General features: G+C 43.1%; 1 protein-coding gene across 3 annotated transcripts in view; it reads left to right on the top strand.

The window, feature by feature from the left end:
* Positions 1-6,723: 6,723 nt before the first annotated feature.
* The window catches only part of TMEM255A (transmembrane protein 255A), an 80,489-nt gene continuing 72,229 nt past the window's right edge, over positions 6,724-14,983 (top strand). For 2 of the 3 annotated variants that reach the window (XM_019719288.3, XM_019719287.3), the window contains exons 1-2: positions 6,739-6,995; positions 13,558-13,700. In XM_019719288.3, coding sequence (XP_019574847.1) covers positions 6,938-6,995; positions 13,558-13,700 — 201 coding nt within the window. In that variant the 5' untranslated portion in view covers positions 6,739-6,937. Of the gene's footprint in view, positions 6,996-13,557; positions 13,701-14,983 lie in introns of all 3 variants that reach the window. The other variant, XM_019719285.2, reaches the window with a different exon arrangement.

Raw genomic sequence — 14,983 nt, 5'->3', positions numbered from 1 at the left:
AATTGATGCAGAAAAAGCATTTGACAAGACACAACATCCATTTATGATTAAAACACTTAATAAAATAGGAATAGAAGGAAAATACCTTAACATAATACAGGACATATATGACAAACCCTCAGCTAATCTCAGAATTCATGGTGAAAAACTGAAGCCCTTTGCTGTACATTCAGGAACACGACAGGGCTGTCCCCTATCACCTCTGCCATTCAACATAGTGTAGGAAGTCATCGCGAGAGCAATAAAGCTAGAAAGAAATAAAAGGCATCCAAATTGGGAATGAGGAGTTAAATTGTCACTCTTTGCAGATGACATGATGCTATATATAGAAAACCCTAAAGACTCCACCAAAAAGCTATTAGAAACAATCAACGAATACAGTAAAGTTGCTGGCTACAAAATCAACGTACAAAAGTCCATTGCATTCCTATATACTAACAATGAAAGCTCAGAAAAAGAAATACAAAAAAACAATTCCTTTTGCAATTGCAGCAAAAAGAATAAAATACCTAGGAATAAACTTAACCAAGGATGTGAAAGACCTATATGCTGAAAACTATAAGACATTTATGAAAGAAATTGAAGAAGACACAAAGAAATGGAAAGACATTCCATGCTCATGGATTGGAAGAATCAACACAGTTAAAATGGCCATACTACCCAAAGTAATATACAGATTTAATGCAATCCTCATCAAAATCGCAATGGCATTTTTTAAAGAAATAGAACAAAAAATCATCAGATGTGTTTGGAACCACAAAAGACCCCGAATAGCCACAGCAATCTTAAGAAAAAGGATGAACACACAATGGGATTTAAGATGATGTGATACAGAATTGTACACCTGAAATCTATGTAATTTTACTAACAATTGTCACCCCAATAAATTTAATAAAATAAAATTAAAAAAAGAAAAAAGAACAATACTGGAGGTATCACACTCCCTGACTTTAGCTTGTACTACAGAGCTACAGTAATCAAAACAGCATGGTATTGACAGAAAAACAGGCACATAGACCAATGGAATAGAATTGAGAACCCAGAAATAAAACCACATAAATGTGGACAGATAATTTTTGACAAAGAAGGAAAAAACATACAATGGAGACAAGACAGCCTCTTCAATAAATGGTGCTGGGAGAATTGGAAAGCCACGTGCCAAAGAATGAAACTGGACTGCTATCTGTTGCCATGTACCAAAATTAATTCAAAATGGATCCAAGACTTAAGCATAAGACCTGACACAATAAACTGCATAGGAGAAAACATAGGTACTAAACTTATGGACCTTGGGTTCAAAGAGCATTTTATGAATTTGACTCCAAAGGCAAGGGAAGTTGAAGCTAAAATAAACGAATGGGACTATATGAAACTTAGAAGCTTCTGCACAGCAAAAGAAACCATCGACAAAATAAAGAGGCCACCAACTGAATGGGAGAAGATTTTTGCAAACAGTGCCTCTGATAAGGGGCTAATAGCCAAAATATGCAAGGACGTAATGCAACTCAACAACAGAAAAATAAACAACCCAATTGAAAAATGGGCAGCGGACCTGAAGAGACATTTCTCTAAAGAGGACATACAAATGGCAAATAGACATATGAAAAAATGCTCAACATCACTAATCATCAGAGAAATGCAAATAAAAACCACAATGAGATAATCACCTCACCCCAGTTAGAATGGATGTCATCAACAAGACAAACATTAACAAGTGTTAGAGAGGCTGTGGAGAAAAAGGAACCTTCATACACTGTTGGTGGGAATGCAGACTGGTGCAGCCATTATGGAAGGCAGTGTGGAGGTTCCTCTAAAATTACGAATAGAATTACCATATGACTCAGCAATCCCTCTCCTGGGTATCTATCCAAAAAATCTGAAAACATTCATACATAAAGACAATTGTGCTCCAATGTCCATTACAGCTTTATTTACGGTGGCCAAGACATGGAAACAACCAAAATGTCCTTCGCTAGATGAATGGATAAAAAAGTTGTGTTATATATACACAATGGAATACTATTCGGTGGTAAGAAAAGATGAAATAGGACCATTTGTGACAACAAGGATGAAACTTGAGATTATAATGCTAAGCGAAATAAGTCAGACAGAAAAAGCAGAGAACCATATGATTTCACTCATATGTGGGATATAAAATGCAAACAACAAACAAGACAAAGAAACAAAAACTCATAGACACAGACAATATTTTAGTGGTTCCCAGAGGGTAACGGGGTGAGGGGTGGTAGATGAGGGTAAAGGGGATCAAACGTGTGGTGATGGAAGGAGAAATGTCTCTGGGTGGTGAACACACAGTATGATTTATAGATGATGTAATACAGAATTGTACACCTGAAATATATGTAACTTTACTAACAATTGTCACTCCAATAAACTTTAATTAAGAAAAATGAAAATATTTGATAATAGCGAATGGTAAATAGATGATCCTCCATCCATTTAAAATCAAGTTATCAAAAATTTCTTATTGGTATTGGAAAACACTTATGATATAGTGTTTGGTAACTAAAGAATGTCAGAGAATAGGAAGAAAACAATAACAAATTGAAGACAAGTACCAGTTTTGTTCCCTGGTGCTATGGTGACCCTCCTGGTACGCAAAGATAATGACCAGCTGACAATGGGAACCAGTAAAGCTTCGTGGGTGAAATCACACCATAGCCATGCTTCTCATCAGTGAAGATTCAGCTGCTTGTGGTGAGAGCACTGGGTACCAGGCATTGACCTAAGGTAGTCTAGTAGGCTCAACTCCAACCTCAATTAGGGATGTTTGGACTCTGAGGTTCTCTATTATTCTAAAGCTTCCTTTATATCCTTGGTCAATTCAAGTCTGGGAATTGAGAGGTGGATGGTGATAACCAGGGTGGAGAGAGAATGGCTGGGATGTGTGTGTGTGTGTGTGTGTGTGTGTGTGTGTGTGTATGTGTATGCATTTGTGAATAGTTGTGTGGCCACCATTTAAAATATGCATGTGTGTGTATATATCCATGTAGACATGATCCCTCTGCCCCACAGTCCCAAATTTAGAATCAGGAAGGTATTATGGTAATTTAACTAGTCAAATTAATCACCCAGACAAGGAAGTGTTCGAGGGCTATGGCTATTCCCTGGGTGAATGTTGAGCGCCTTCTGGCATTTTTCTAGTGTTCTGAATGAAGGCTTCTGAAGAACACTCTGGTCATTAGTTTGAAGAAGATGGAGAGAAGCAGGCTGAAGCCCCATTGACAAATGTTTCTTTGTGCTATAAAACAGTTTGCAACCTAGAGTAACATTGTAAGCTTGATTAAGCTTGCAGTGAAAGGGATTTATTTTAAGTCGCTTTAATGATTTCTTTTTTATCAGAAGCTAACCAAGCAGTTTTATAGTAGCCTTCACTGGCATGAAAGAGCTGTTCTTTCATCTAGGTGGCATGCCTATTGGTCAATTTTACTATGAGCCTATTTATGTATCAAATCCACATTTGTTTTGACATGAAGAAAATCAGAATGGAGGTCATGAAAAATTTCCTCTGCTTTTTAATTGTCCCGCTCATTCTGAGTTAAAACATTTTTTTTTTTTTTTTTTTTTTTAGGAAAGGGGGTCTTTGATCTAGGCTTGGTTGAAATGGGTTGTTGTTTTTTCCGTGTTCCCATTCTAGTCCCTCCCCTTATCCCAGCTCCTCCGTCCAAACAAGCATACCATCTCTGGGGAGAAGACTGCTACTACTCACTGAGCTGCGGCTATTGTCACTGCTACTGGTCTCTTTTTAACTTGACTGAGAGCCTGCTGTGTTCCAAGTCCCGTACATACCTCAAGAGATTATCCAAAGGAAATATACAACATGCAAGTCTTTTAAATAGCCAACTCCTCTAACACTTTCTAAAATAATGTTTAATTTTCACAGAAGATTCAGGAATACAGATGTTACATAAACCAAGGCTCACCCCCATTAAGGTCACCTCACTAGTTTATGGTTTTGATTACAAAAGTCAAATTACATATGCATTCTCTGTCAATTGATGAGTAATGTGCTTCTCTCAAAAGCGAAAAGGCCTCATTCTGTCCCTCTGAAACCAGCGTGGTAACAAGTTTCTATTTGGCTTCTTTAGAGATTTCTAGCGATATGGTTGCTATAGGGAAGATAAAAATCTTTAAAGAAGGTGTAAAACAGTTTTTTTCTAGCCTGTGTAAACCCCTGTTTTCTTCAAGGCTACTTTCACAGAAACAAAGTCAGTTAATTATGAAGTATTCCTGAGAAATCAGTGCTGATTGCCAGAGTTCCTCATATTAAATATGAGATACTTAGAGTGGGGAAGAGATAAGTAAACAGAACTGAAGACAAACATGGCAAGAGTACAAATATGGGATTTATCTCTGCCTTTGTGGAGCTCATGGAAACTGACACATATGAAGGTCTGACAATTAAGTTCACAAACTCATCCTAGAAAAACTGCTACCTACCTCATTGCTGAACATCACTACGGTCACCTTCGACGTACTCCCCTTGGGAAGCTATGCACTGATGCCAGCGCTTAGTCCACTCTTCAAAACAATTTTGGAACTATTTCTGGAATGGCCATCACAGCTGTCATCATATTATCCTTGATGTCCTGAATGTCATCAAAATGTCTTCCTTTCATTATTTCCTTTATCTTCAGGTAAGGAAATAAGTCATTGGGGGCAGATCAGGTGAGTAGGGAGGGTGTTCCAATACAGTTATTTGTTTATTGGCTAAAAACTCCCTCACAGACAGTGCTGTGTGAGCTGGTGCTTTGTCGTGATGCAAGAGCCATGAATGGTTGGCGAAAAGTTCAGGTTGTTTAACTTTTTCACACAGCCCTTTCAGCACTTCCAAATAGTAAAGTCGGTTAAATGTTTATCCAGTTGGTACAAATTCATAATGAATAATCCCTCTGATATCAAAAAAGTTTAGCAACATCGTTGCAACAAGTTAGCAAACTTAATTGTCAGACCTCGTAAACCAAGTATGCTTAAGACACACACCTCTATAACAGTGGGTATCTTGTGTCTATCTAGGACATATATCATAGATTTCTAAACCATATCTATAGTGTAAGGCTGCTAATAATACCTGACACAGCGTTCAGTCAGGTCCGTGGGGTGTGCCCAAGTTCTTTACAAAGGGCTTCCTTTTTAACCTTCAGGAATCAATTTTTCTTCTTTTGGAAGATGGGAAAGAGCAAGGGCCCTCAGTTCTGTTTCCTGCATAAGGAAACAAAGCCTCAAAGTAGATTAGCAAAACAATGCTGTGAAAAAACAAGTACTCTTCTTCATTTCATCAACTCTCAGAAAGTTTTATACTTGATTCTGAGGTGATTTTTTTGTGATGGAAGGAATGGAGAGAGGGTTGCAGCAATCACCAGAGAGAGGCCGCTGGAAAGAGATTTGGCAAGTGGAACCGGGGAGCTCTCACTGGGGCAGAATGGATGCCTTCAAACAAGTCAGTTCCCTGGGATGCCAGTCCCACAGGGCTGAGTTTCCAGGAGCTGGAGCCCACTGCTATCCCTTTCCTCACCTTCTATCTCCCTTGGCCACCAGACAGATGTCTTGGGGCACTCCTAGGAGGCCTCATCCTGTTCTGCTACTGTCTGAGGACATCAGAACCACACTTCTGGGCCAACAACATTGTGCTTCCAGCCCAATATCCTAATGGGGCCTGGAAGGACAGGTAAGAGAAAGACTTGGCTGTCCTCCAAGATCAGGGACATTCCCACCTCATCGCCAGTTTCCCTTTGCAATCCAGAATGGATCTGTCAGCTATGACTTTTTCACTCTTTCCAAAGCTGCTTGTGTTATCATCCATTGCACCTCTTGGGGCTAATGAATTCCTTAGGTTTTCAATGTGGTATATAGAGTAATATTTAGTTTCAGCTGCCATAGCAGGAAGAGCACTAACCTGGGAGTCCAACAGATCTAGGTTCGAATCCCTCCTCTGCCACATACTAGCTGGGTGACTACAGGAAATTTTCATCCTTTCTGAGACTCAGGTTTTTCATTTGTAAAATGGGGTTCTTGATACCTCCTCGTCCTGCCTTGCATGGCTGCTAAGATGAGAAAATTAGATATTTGACATAAAACCACCTTGAACAAAAGCACAAACTGGGGCGCTGATGCAGTCAGATTTGTTTGAGCTGAATCTCCTTCTAGCCCTTAGGGTTCTAGAATAATCAGGAATCTGGTGAATAAGACTGTGTTCCCTCTCTCCATCTCTGCATGATTTTATATACTCTGGTCACATCTCTTCCCAGCCTTCATCTTTCTAGACTAAAGAGTCTGCATTTGTTTAATCTGTCTACATATGGCAGCCCCCTCCATCCTCCCTCATCCCTTTGATTATGGAGTGGCCCTTCTCTGGATCATCTCCAGCTTCATTATGTCATTCTGGAAGCACTAAGACCAAACCTGCACAAATGTGTGTGTGTGTGTGTGTGTGTGTGTGTGTGTGTGTGTGTGTGTTCCTCAGCTCGGAACCTCTGACTCTACCCCCTCCCCAATTATAAATCCTAGAACAGGATGCTTGCCCAAGACCCTCTCTCCAAACTACAGAGAAGGCTGGTTGGCCCCAGACTGTAGCCTCTCCCTCTTTTCTCTGTGGAGCCCTGGCTCCAACGGCTAAGACGGCTCCCTTTGGCTTGGGAGGCTAGGATGGGGGTGCTGAGATTGGGGGTGGGGGGTGCTTGCGCAAGCGCAAGCCGCTGCTCAGATCGCCAATGCTGCTGTCACCCAGAGCAGAGGGAGGAAGAAGAGAAGGGAGGGGGAGGCGGCATTTGGGCTGCAGCTTGCAACCAGAGGCAGTCTCTCTTAGCTTTGCGAGAGACCGGAAGCGGCAGCTGCGGTGTAAGATGCTCTGCGGGGCGCCCTGAGTCCGGGCGCGTGAAGCAGCTTCAGTGGCCAGGGCAACAGGGCAGCTTTCACCATGCATCAGTCTCTGACTCAGCAGCGGTCCAGCGACATGTCTCTGCCGGATTCTATGGGTAAGTCTAGCGGCTCTTCCTAGGGGCGGCGGCATCAAGGGGTGAGTGAGCTACGCTCTGGACTGCGAGCGCCCTGAGCGCCCTGAGCTCCCGGAGATCCCGGAAGCGGGAAGCGGGGATAGGGAAGCGGGTCCGCGTGCTCCAACGTCTGGGTGGTGGACCAGAGCCCCAGGGAGCAACCTGGCAGGGGCGACAAGCCGAGGTTGGAGCGCCCACCTTGCGTTGGGGTCTCCCTGCCCAGAGTCCGGGTGTATGCGTGTTTCTGTGCGTGTGTCGACACACTTGCAGCCGGTGGTAAATCCCAGCTGTCTGGGAATCAAAACACTTCCCTGCAACCTGCGCCTTCGCTTTCCATTCGACGCTCCCTCTTTGCAAAGTCCTCACTTTTAAGAGCTCATGACTAACAATAATTAGAAGCAAGGTCCTCGCCTCCTCCCAACTCTGTCGAAGCTTCCCTGAAATTCAGAGCTGCAGTGGAGGGCGGGGGCGACTTGCACCTCGCTGATGGGGGTGCTTGCGCAGCCCTGCGGGATGGGCGGGTGGGAGAAGAAAGCAGGGGGGCTGGCGGGAGGGGAATTCCTCAGGGATCACTCGAGACAGGCCAGCCCTGCTGTCTACAGCGGCAGGATCAACATTCCTAGAATTTGATTCCTATTTTGCTCCAAATGCACGAAATGTAATGTGCGTGAGTGTGGAAAAAAGGGGGAGGGGGTACGAGTGAGAACGGGAGAAAGACAGAGCCAGGGTGAGCCCGCGCACTTTGGAGGGGGAGGAGGGACCCACTAGCCTGATTTGGTTCAACACATTTCCTCATCAAAACTGGGGGATAGCTATCTTCAGGCGCCAACTCGGCTGCCCCTCGAAGCTGCTTTCTGGTAGTTACAAATAAAACACAAATCCAGTTCCCCTCAGCTATTAGGAACCTTCCCAAGACCTATGATTTCACTGGGTGGAGAAATTAATTTGGATCCCAGGAGAGCAAACAGATTGTCAAACCATTATCCCGCCTAATCTTAAAATTCGCCTCGGATACACTTAGCCAAATCGAATTATCTCTTTCCAACATACTTCACAATCTGCAAAATCCCTCCGTCCCGAATTTTTGACATCCAGTCTGCTCAGGTCTTCTCCGAAAAATTTGAGGGAACATCTCTGTGATAAGGGGCGGGGATAGAGAGTTTCACCCCCTCTGTGAGCTCCCTACTCCCTGGAAAAGGCTCAGTTTAAACAGAATTTGTTCACCGGAGGGGCCCCAGAAAGTATAGTCTCCTAGATGGTGGAAAGATCCGTATTTTTAATGTTTTGCATATTCAGAATAAAAATTTGCTTTTTTTTTTTTTTTTTTTTTTTTTTGCAATAAATGAGGCCAAGGACTCAAATCTAGAACCCAGCAGTACCAGACTCCCCCCAGCTCTCTCTCCCTAACATACACGCACATACAATGCACTTCTCACCTTGGCCAGCTGTGGCTCCAACGCTGCCCTGGCTCCCCGACGTCAGGTTGCTACGCTGGAGGGCTGGGGAAGAGCGCAAGGGCTCTGCAGCACCATACCCGCAGCCACCACAATCACCTGCAAACCTGCCTCCCAGCGCCCGGCCATGAGCCTGCGGGGGATGGGCAGGTTAGTGGCCTGGGGCTTAAACGTTGTTACTTGGCAAACTGCTCTGTGGGTTGAGGAACAAGATGAAGATAGTTCTTCTTGGGCTCCCAGGGGCCCTCAGCCAGTCTTGCGTTTCCAGAAAGGTCTGCACAACAAGAAGCGGAGCTGGCTTCGTCCAGACATTGCGAGAGAAGAATCAGAGATACCTTATAGCGGAAGCCCGCTCCACGCATCCCGCTTCGGAAAGTCCACAGACCTAGGGCACGAGCAAATTCCTGAGTGGAGTGGTAACCCTGGGTTTCCACACTTTGGACAGGGGAGTCTCGCCATAGTTCCCTGGCTCTGGTCCCGCACAGCCGAGGCCTGAATCAGCGTCTAGTCTACTTAGGAGCTAGCTACTCCCATTTAACTCAGCTCTGGCAACGTCACCTTCCCTTGCATGGGGTAGTGGAAGAGGAGGTGGGTGGGTTAGTGTTTCATCCTCCAAGGGCAACATTTCTGAGGGGATTCCCTCTAAAGGCAAGACACACCACAGCCAAAACAATAAAATTTAAAACACAGATACACTGCACCCAGGTGCCTGCGCTTTAAGCTTACTGGCTGCCTGGGGTTCAGAGGTTAGCCCAAGGATTGGAGCCGAGCAGGCTTTTGGCAATGGAAAGATGGTAATTTGACTTCAGCGGCCCTTCATCTCCCTCCCAGTACCCTCCTCCCTTTTGGCAACACCGCCCCCAGGCGCTAAGGCACCTCTACTACAGCAGGGTACCCCTTCCCTCCCAAATAACACATTTGTAATTCACGGGTGGCCTTGGGTGTCTCCTGTCAAAAAATTGCCCAAAGGGGGCTGGGGTGGGATTTCAGTACCTTTAAGGAAATGTTTGGGAGATTGGCAGAGCCTTGAAGCTCTTGTGTGGGCAGTTTCACGGATGCTCGAGGCTGGGACTTCCTGTGTGGCAAAGCTGACTCAGGTAAGCAACTCCTAATCAGTTCAAAAGATCAGCCCCGAGAATTAGGCATCAACAACTTAGTGCACAAGATAGGATGCTGGGCCCTCATCCTCACTGCATTTGGATTACACACCCTATAATTGAGGGGGTAACCGAGAACATGGACAAAGTGAAACTCGTGAGTAGAGACAATCATCCTACCTTCTAGCAACCCACACATTGGTTCCTGTCAGCTACATAATCCTGAACCTGGTGGACATCACATGGGTTGTGGACAGACCCACAATTACAATTATAATTGTAGCAGTTAATATACTTATTCAGTAAGGTACCTAGGAACACGAAATAATGAGTGATTCCAGTAGAGTGAGCTTGGTTAAGAAAACTTCTTGGAGGAGGTGAGTTTTCAGCAGGTTTCATAGGAAGGGAGGGACCAAGGTTCAAAGACTGCAGTGCACAGGCGGGGGAACCTCTGACCAAAGGGGAAACTGGGAGGATGGAGAAATTGGCTGTATCTGGAAGGGTGAAGACAGCAAATAATTGGGCACTTCTAGAGCTGAACATCCTGGTTGTCACGAATCTGGGGTGGGGTTGGGGCACTGCAGAGAGGGAGGGCTGCAGTACTTCTGCTGGGAGGCTGCTGGGGTGGGGGTGGTGGCAATGCCAATGACAGGATTTCAGACTCTCCCATGGCTGTTGGTTGCAGGGGTGGTGGTTGTTGTTGAAACAGAAATATACTGGGTGCCAAATAGGCAGGCTAGTGAGAGACATTGGAATTGTGACACTAATTGGCCAGACAGCTTTTATTTCTGGGGAGCCCTCAGTTGTACCCTATTTTTAAAAAAACAATTCTATGAACGTAGCACATATTTATTCACACAACCCCCCTCCCACACACACACATGCGACCTTTTTGATTAGAAGGGAAAAAATTCTGAGGTTACTTCTGGTTTATTCAACAAGTATTGACTGCGCACTAGGTATCAGACACTGATAGGTACTGTTTTCAAGTACCTGCTGCTTTGTTTAAGTATACCATGGTGTCTGAGGTTTTTTGATATACTGATTTAGTAAACAAATCAGAATCAGATGTTCCTGTGTTTATAGGAACATCTAAGGCAGGTCCAAAATTGTACCCTAATAAGAACAGGGCTCTACTTCTCCCTTCTAAAATGAAACAACCTCTCAGGAAAATATCCTAAGCAGACACAATAAGCTGCCTTTTAGGAACCTGGGTCACATCTTGAGAGAACAGGTGTGTCTTGCTCTAAGAAGATGTGACTTTTAAGTCAAATTGACACTAAAGATAAATGGAGGGGTGATTCTTTGCTTTTCAAAAAGATTCACCCCAGTGTCCCTTAAAATGGTCCATTCACCAAGGACAACTAGAAATAATTTCATTTTACACAAGTATGGTCCTTATAGTGTAAAATAAGGGGTGATTTGGGGGAGGGTGTGAGAGGACAGAGAATAGATATATTCAACCTAGTGATGGGAGAGTTTTCTTAGGAATTTCACCCAAAGCAAATCCTATCTAGAGGTAAGGTCCTGGTGGAACTATAGGATCTTTGCCTGGGTTTCTCAACTGACTAGATTTTCAATTCAGGTTCTAAAGCAGGAAAAACTATATAGATTTTCAAATGACACCATGTGGTTTGCTGAGTCACTTTTGTGAGCTGGCTCCTGTGCTTTTAAGAGTTAGAGTGATATTTGCAAAGAAGACCCAAGATCTGTGAATAGTATCAAAAGCTGGTTGGTGGGGAAGGAGCAGGCGAGTGATACAAAACAATTAAAAACACCATGCACACACATACTTCCTCAGTTTAGTCTCTGAGGTTACATGTTTTCCGTGTGAGGCATTGAGACACTTTCACGTGTCACAAAGATACCCTTGATGTATCCAGATGTTCGCTCACTCTCATTTGTCAATATGTGGCAGAGAGGGTGTGATCCACAAAAGAAAAAGGCAGATAGGAATGGGAACCAATGTTGGTAAATTTAGGTTAGAGCCCCTCTGTGGACCCAACTCGCAGATTCACTGAGAAGTGTCTATCATCAAATGGACTTAGGCACCCTGGTTTAGAGACTCATTTAGGGGCCCTTGAAATCAAGTGGAAGGATAACTAACCTTCAGGCAAACAGATGAAATAAATCCTGTCCCCCACCCCCACCACTAACAGTCCACTTCTCCCAGGCTCGCTCATCCTGTTTACCACCTGTCGTCTCATCATTTGCATCCCAAATAGCCCTCGCACACAAAGGGCCCTGATGTCACAGGTGTCTCTAGTGGTCCTTTCTATTTTCCCATGAAGGCTGGACTCAGGTCCCACTACAGGGAAGCCTCATTTCCCAACTCTCCTTTCTTCTCCTCCCAGAGTGTGATACGGCGATTTAGAATGTGTGCCTATAAACACTCATGCCACTTAGACTAGTATCCTATTATAAATGACCCTGATATCAAATATATGGTGGTGGAAGAAGAACTGACCCTTGGTGGTGAACACACAATGTGATATACAGATGATGTATTGTACACCTGAAACCTATGTAACTTTACTAGCAATGTCACCCCAAAAATCTTTAATTTTTTTTAAAAATGACCCTGATGAGTCATGTCCCTCACTTTCGAGGCTGATGTCAGGGGAGACCTCCAGCCCCTTCCACCTCCCTGGAGTCTAGCAGTGACCACACTGGGGAAGACAGGATGGATGGTGGGACTAACCTGGGGGGGGCACTCCTAATGCTTTTCTTCCCTATATGAGGGGATATCTGCTGGGGGTTGCAGGGCCAGCCACAGCCCTTCCCTCTCACCACCACCAGGCCTCCTGGGTCCTGCTGGTTTTCTCCCTTCCTCCTCCTTCCTTCATCCCCTCTCCCCTCCCAGTTGTGCAGTCTGGGCTGCTTCAATCAGCCGCTGCTTCCTGAGGCTGCAGGGAGGCCTCCCAAATTGACAGAGTCCTATGAACAGACCCAAGTGACCTGTTTAGGCCCATAAGTGACAGTCAAGCCACTGTGTGGACGACCCCATCAGAAGGCTCTCCACTCCTTCATCCTCCCCACTAGACAGCTGGACTCTCATAAGGTAACTCGTCCCTGGTATTTCCTGTTGAGAGCCCCCTCCCCAGGTCAGAGAAATGCATGCAGCATGTGCAGCGGTGCTCAGTTTCTTTAAAAAAAAATTAAATTGAAAAGCGAATCCAGATACCATTTTTTTAATCTGACTTAATAAGCCTGTTTTCAAAAAAATATATTGGTTTGTGCTATCATGTCTGATAATCACTGAGTAGGAGAATGGATTTCTCATCATCTATATTTATGTCACCCTCACATAAGCTTAAATGTGTGTAAGATAAAATCCTCTCTATCTACCTCCCCTGATACATATCTTTGCAGACTAATGGCCTCCAAACACTTAATTTATTACACACATTTGTTATGTGACAAATCTTGCCAACACACCGTTTTAAAGCTTATACATGAAGTGACAAATGTCAGAAATAAATGGAAAAAAAAATTCCAGTTCCTAGCTTGGTTCTGGTATTTACACTGAAAATGAAATTTCATACCTCCAGCTTATTAAAAAAACACTTCTTAGTTGCACAATGGCTTTAAAATATTTTCATTTAATCCCTCCACACATGCACTTTCCATTTATAATATACCTTATAATTTAGCCTAAAAAAACACTCTACTAAGTGGGTATGACCCATCTTTTATAGAATGCCGAAAGCACAAAAATTTGTTTTGTTTTTATGTAACTGGTAATATTTCTTCTGTTGTTTATTTTCGAACTGGAAATATACATTTTTATTGTAAATGTGATGACTGCAAAACAAATAAAACAAACAAACAAAAAACCCTAATGCTCTATTCCTTCCCTATAATTGCACTCCCCAGAGATAACCCCAGTTACCAGTTGGAGTAGGAAATAAAAAGGAAAACTTTCCTAGTGATTTTTCCCCCATCTCTTCTCCAGCAGAAATGAGCAATTTTAGTTTCTCTGTGTATTTTCAGGAGCCTTCAGTCGAAGGAAACGAAACTCCATCTATGTCACCGTGACTTTGCTTATTGTGTCCATGTTAATTCTCACGGTGGGCCTTGCTGCAACCACCAGGACCCAAAATGTGACTGTTGGAGGTTATTATCCAGGAGTTATTGTAAGTATAAAAGGCATAGATGGGTCTCAGTAGCTTGCTGGCTTCAGACATTCGGGTTCCACTATGAAGGTTTTCAATTGAGTTTGATTTTCTAGGGTTTGCTCAGTTTTTCTCCTTTATATATCTCTCTATATTTATATAGGAAGGCAACTGGGCCCATTAAGAAGAGCACTGGACTAAGAATCTCCATCTCTAATTAGTAGTGTGATCCTGAGCAAGTCATCTCATTCTTTAGGACCTCAGTTTCCTGGTCTGGCAGATGTTACTAACTAGCAGGGTTAACCTTAGGCTAAGATCCTTTCCTCTCTGGGCATCTACTTTCCTATATATAATAGAGGTCTCCTGATCTTACCTGAACTCTGAGAACCCTGGCAGCTTGACACTCTGTGACCAACAGCACTGATCTCCAGAGTGATCCTGCACTCCGATTAGGAAAAATACATGAAATATTTACTCCTAAAATACGTGTGTTTATTTACAAATTATGTACATGTTCATAAAACATACACAAATGGAAATTTTAAAATTAAATAAAAATGAAATAAACAATAATTTTTAATATCTTCATACTAATATTAAATTTCAAGGACTGAGTTGCACTTCACATGAAGTCTGTCATTAAAGATAATGACTATAAATTCTTATTTCAAATAGTCCACTAGATAATTTTGAATATTTTTGGCTGACTTATCAGATATGATTAGATCGTCATTGGCATCATTGTTTTTTAATGTCGATCTCACCATATGGCTGACAAAAAGCTAACCTTGAGATTTAGAAGTGGTGACTCTTCCATTTTCTTGTTGCTGGCTTGTGCTTACATTATTAGTGTCATCTGCAATTTGTGGTTTCTCAACAAGAGGCTTTGCAAAGCTCTTGTCCATTTTAGGGGGACTAGTTTAGTTAAACCTAGGTAGGACAATTCCGGTCATGTGTCAAGTGCCCCACCATCAACACTTTGCTGCTTGGAACTTGCCCTCCTTCCGCAGGATAGCTCACCTTGTCCTCTGACATTCACACTGAAGAAGGGTTCCAGTGACTGTCTGTTTATTGAACATTTGTAATGCTTAATTCCTTTCTTATTATTTTAGATAAACAATAAATAAGAAACAAGAGTTCAAATAGTTTCTTTCCATACTTCAGTGCATTGTTTGACCCACCCCCAGAGTGTATGCAATCTACTTTGGAAACCACTGAACTCTTTATATACAAAACCTCGTTTAATATCAAATCATCACATTTTACACTTAAATACATACAATTTTATTTGTCAATTATTTGTC

The sequence above is a fragment of the Rhinolophus sinicus genome, chromosome 18 (assembly GCF_057876585.1).
Source record: "Rhinolophus sinicus isolate RSI-liver-muscle chromosome 18, RSI-T2T, whole genome shotgun sequence".
NCBI lineage: Eukaryota > Metazoa > Chordata > Mammalia > Chiroptera > Rhinolophidae > Rhinolophus > Rhinolophus sinicus.
The sequence above is the reverse complement of the archived record's forward strand: the minus strand, read 5'-3'. Positions and strand labels throughout refer to the sequence as shown.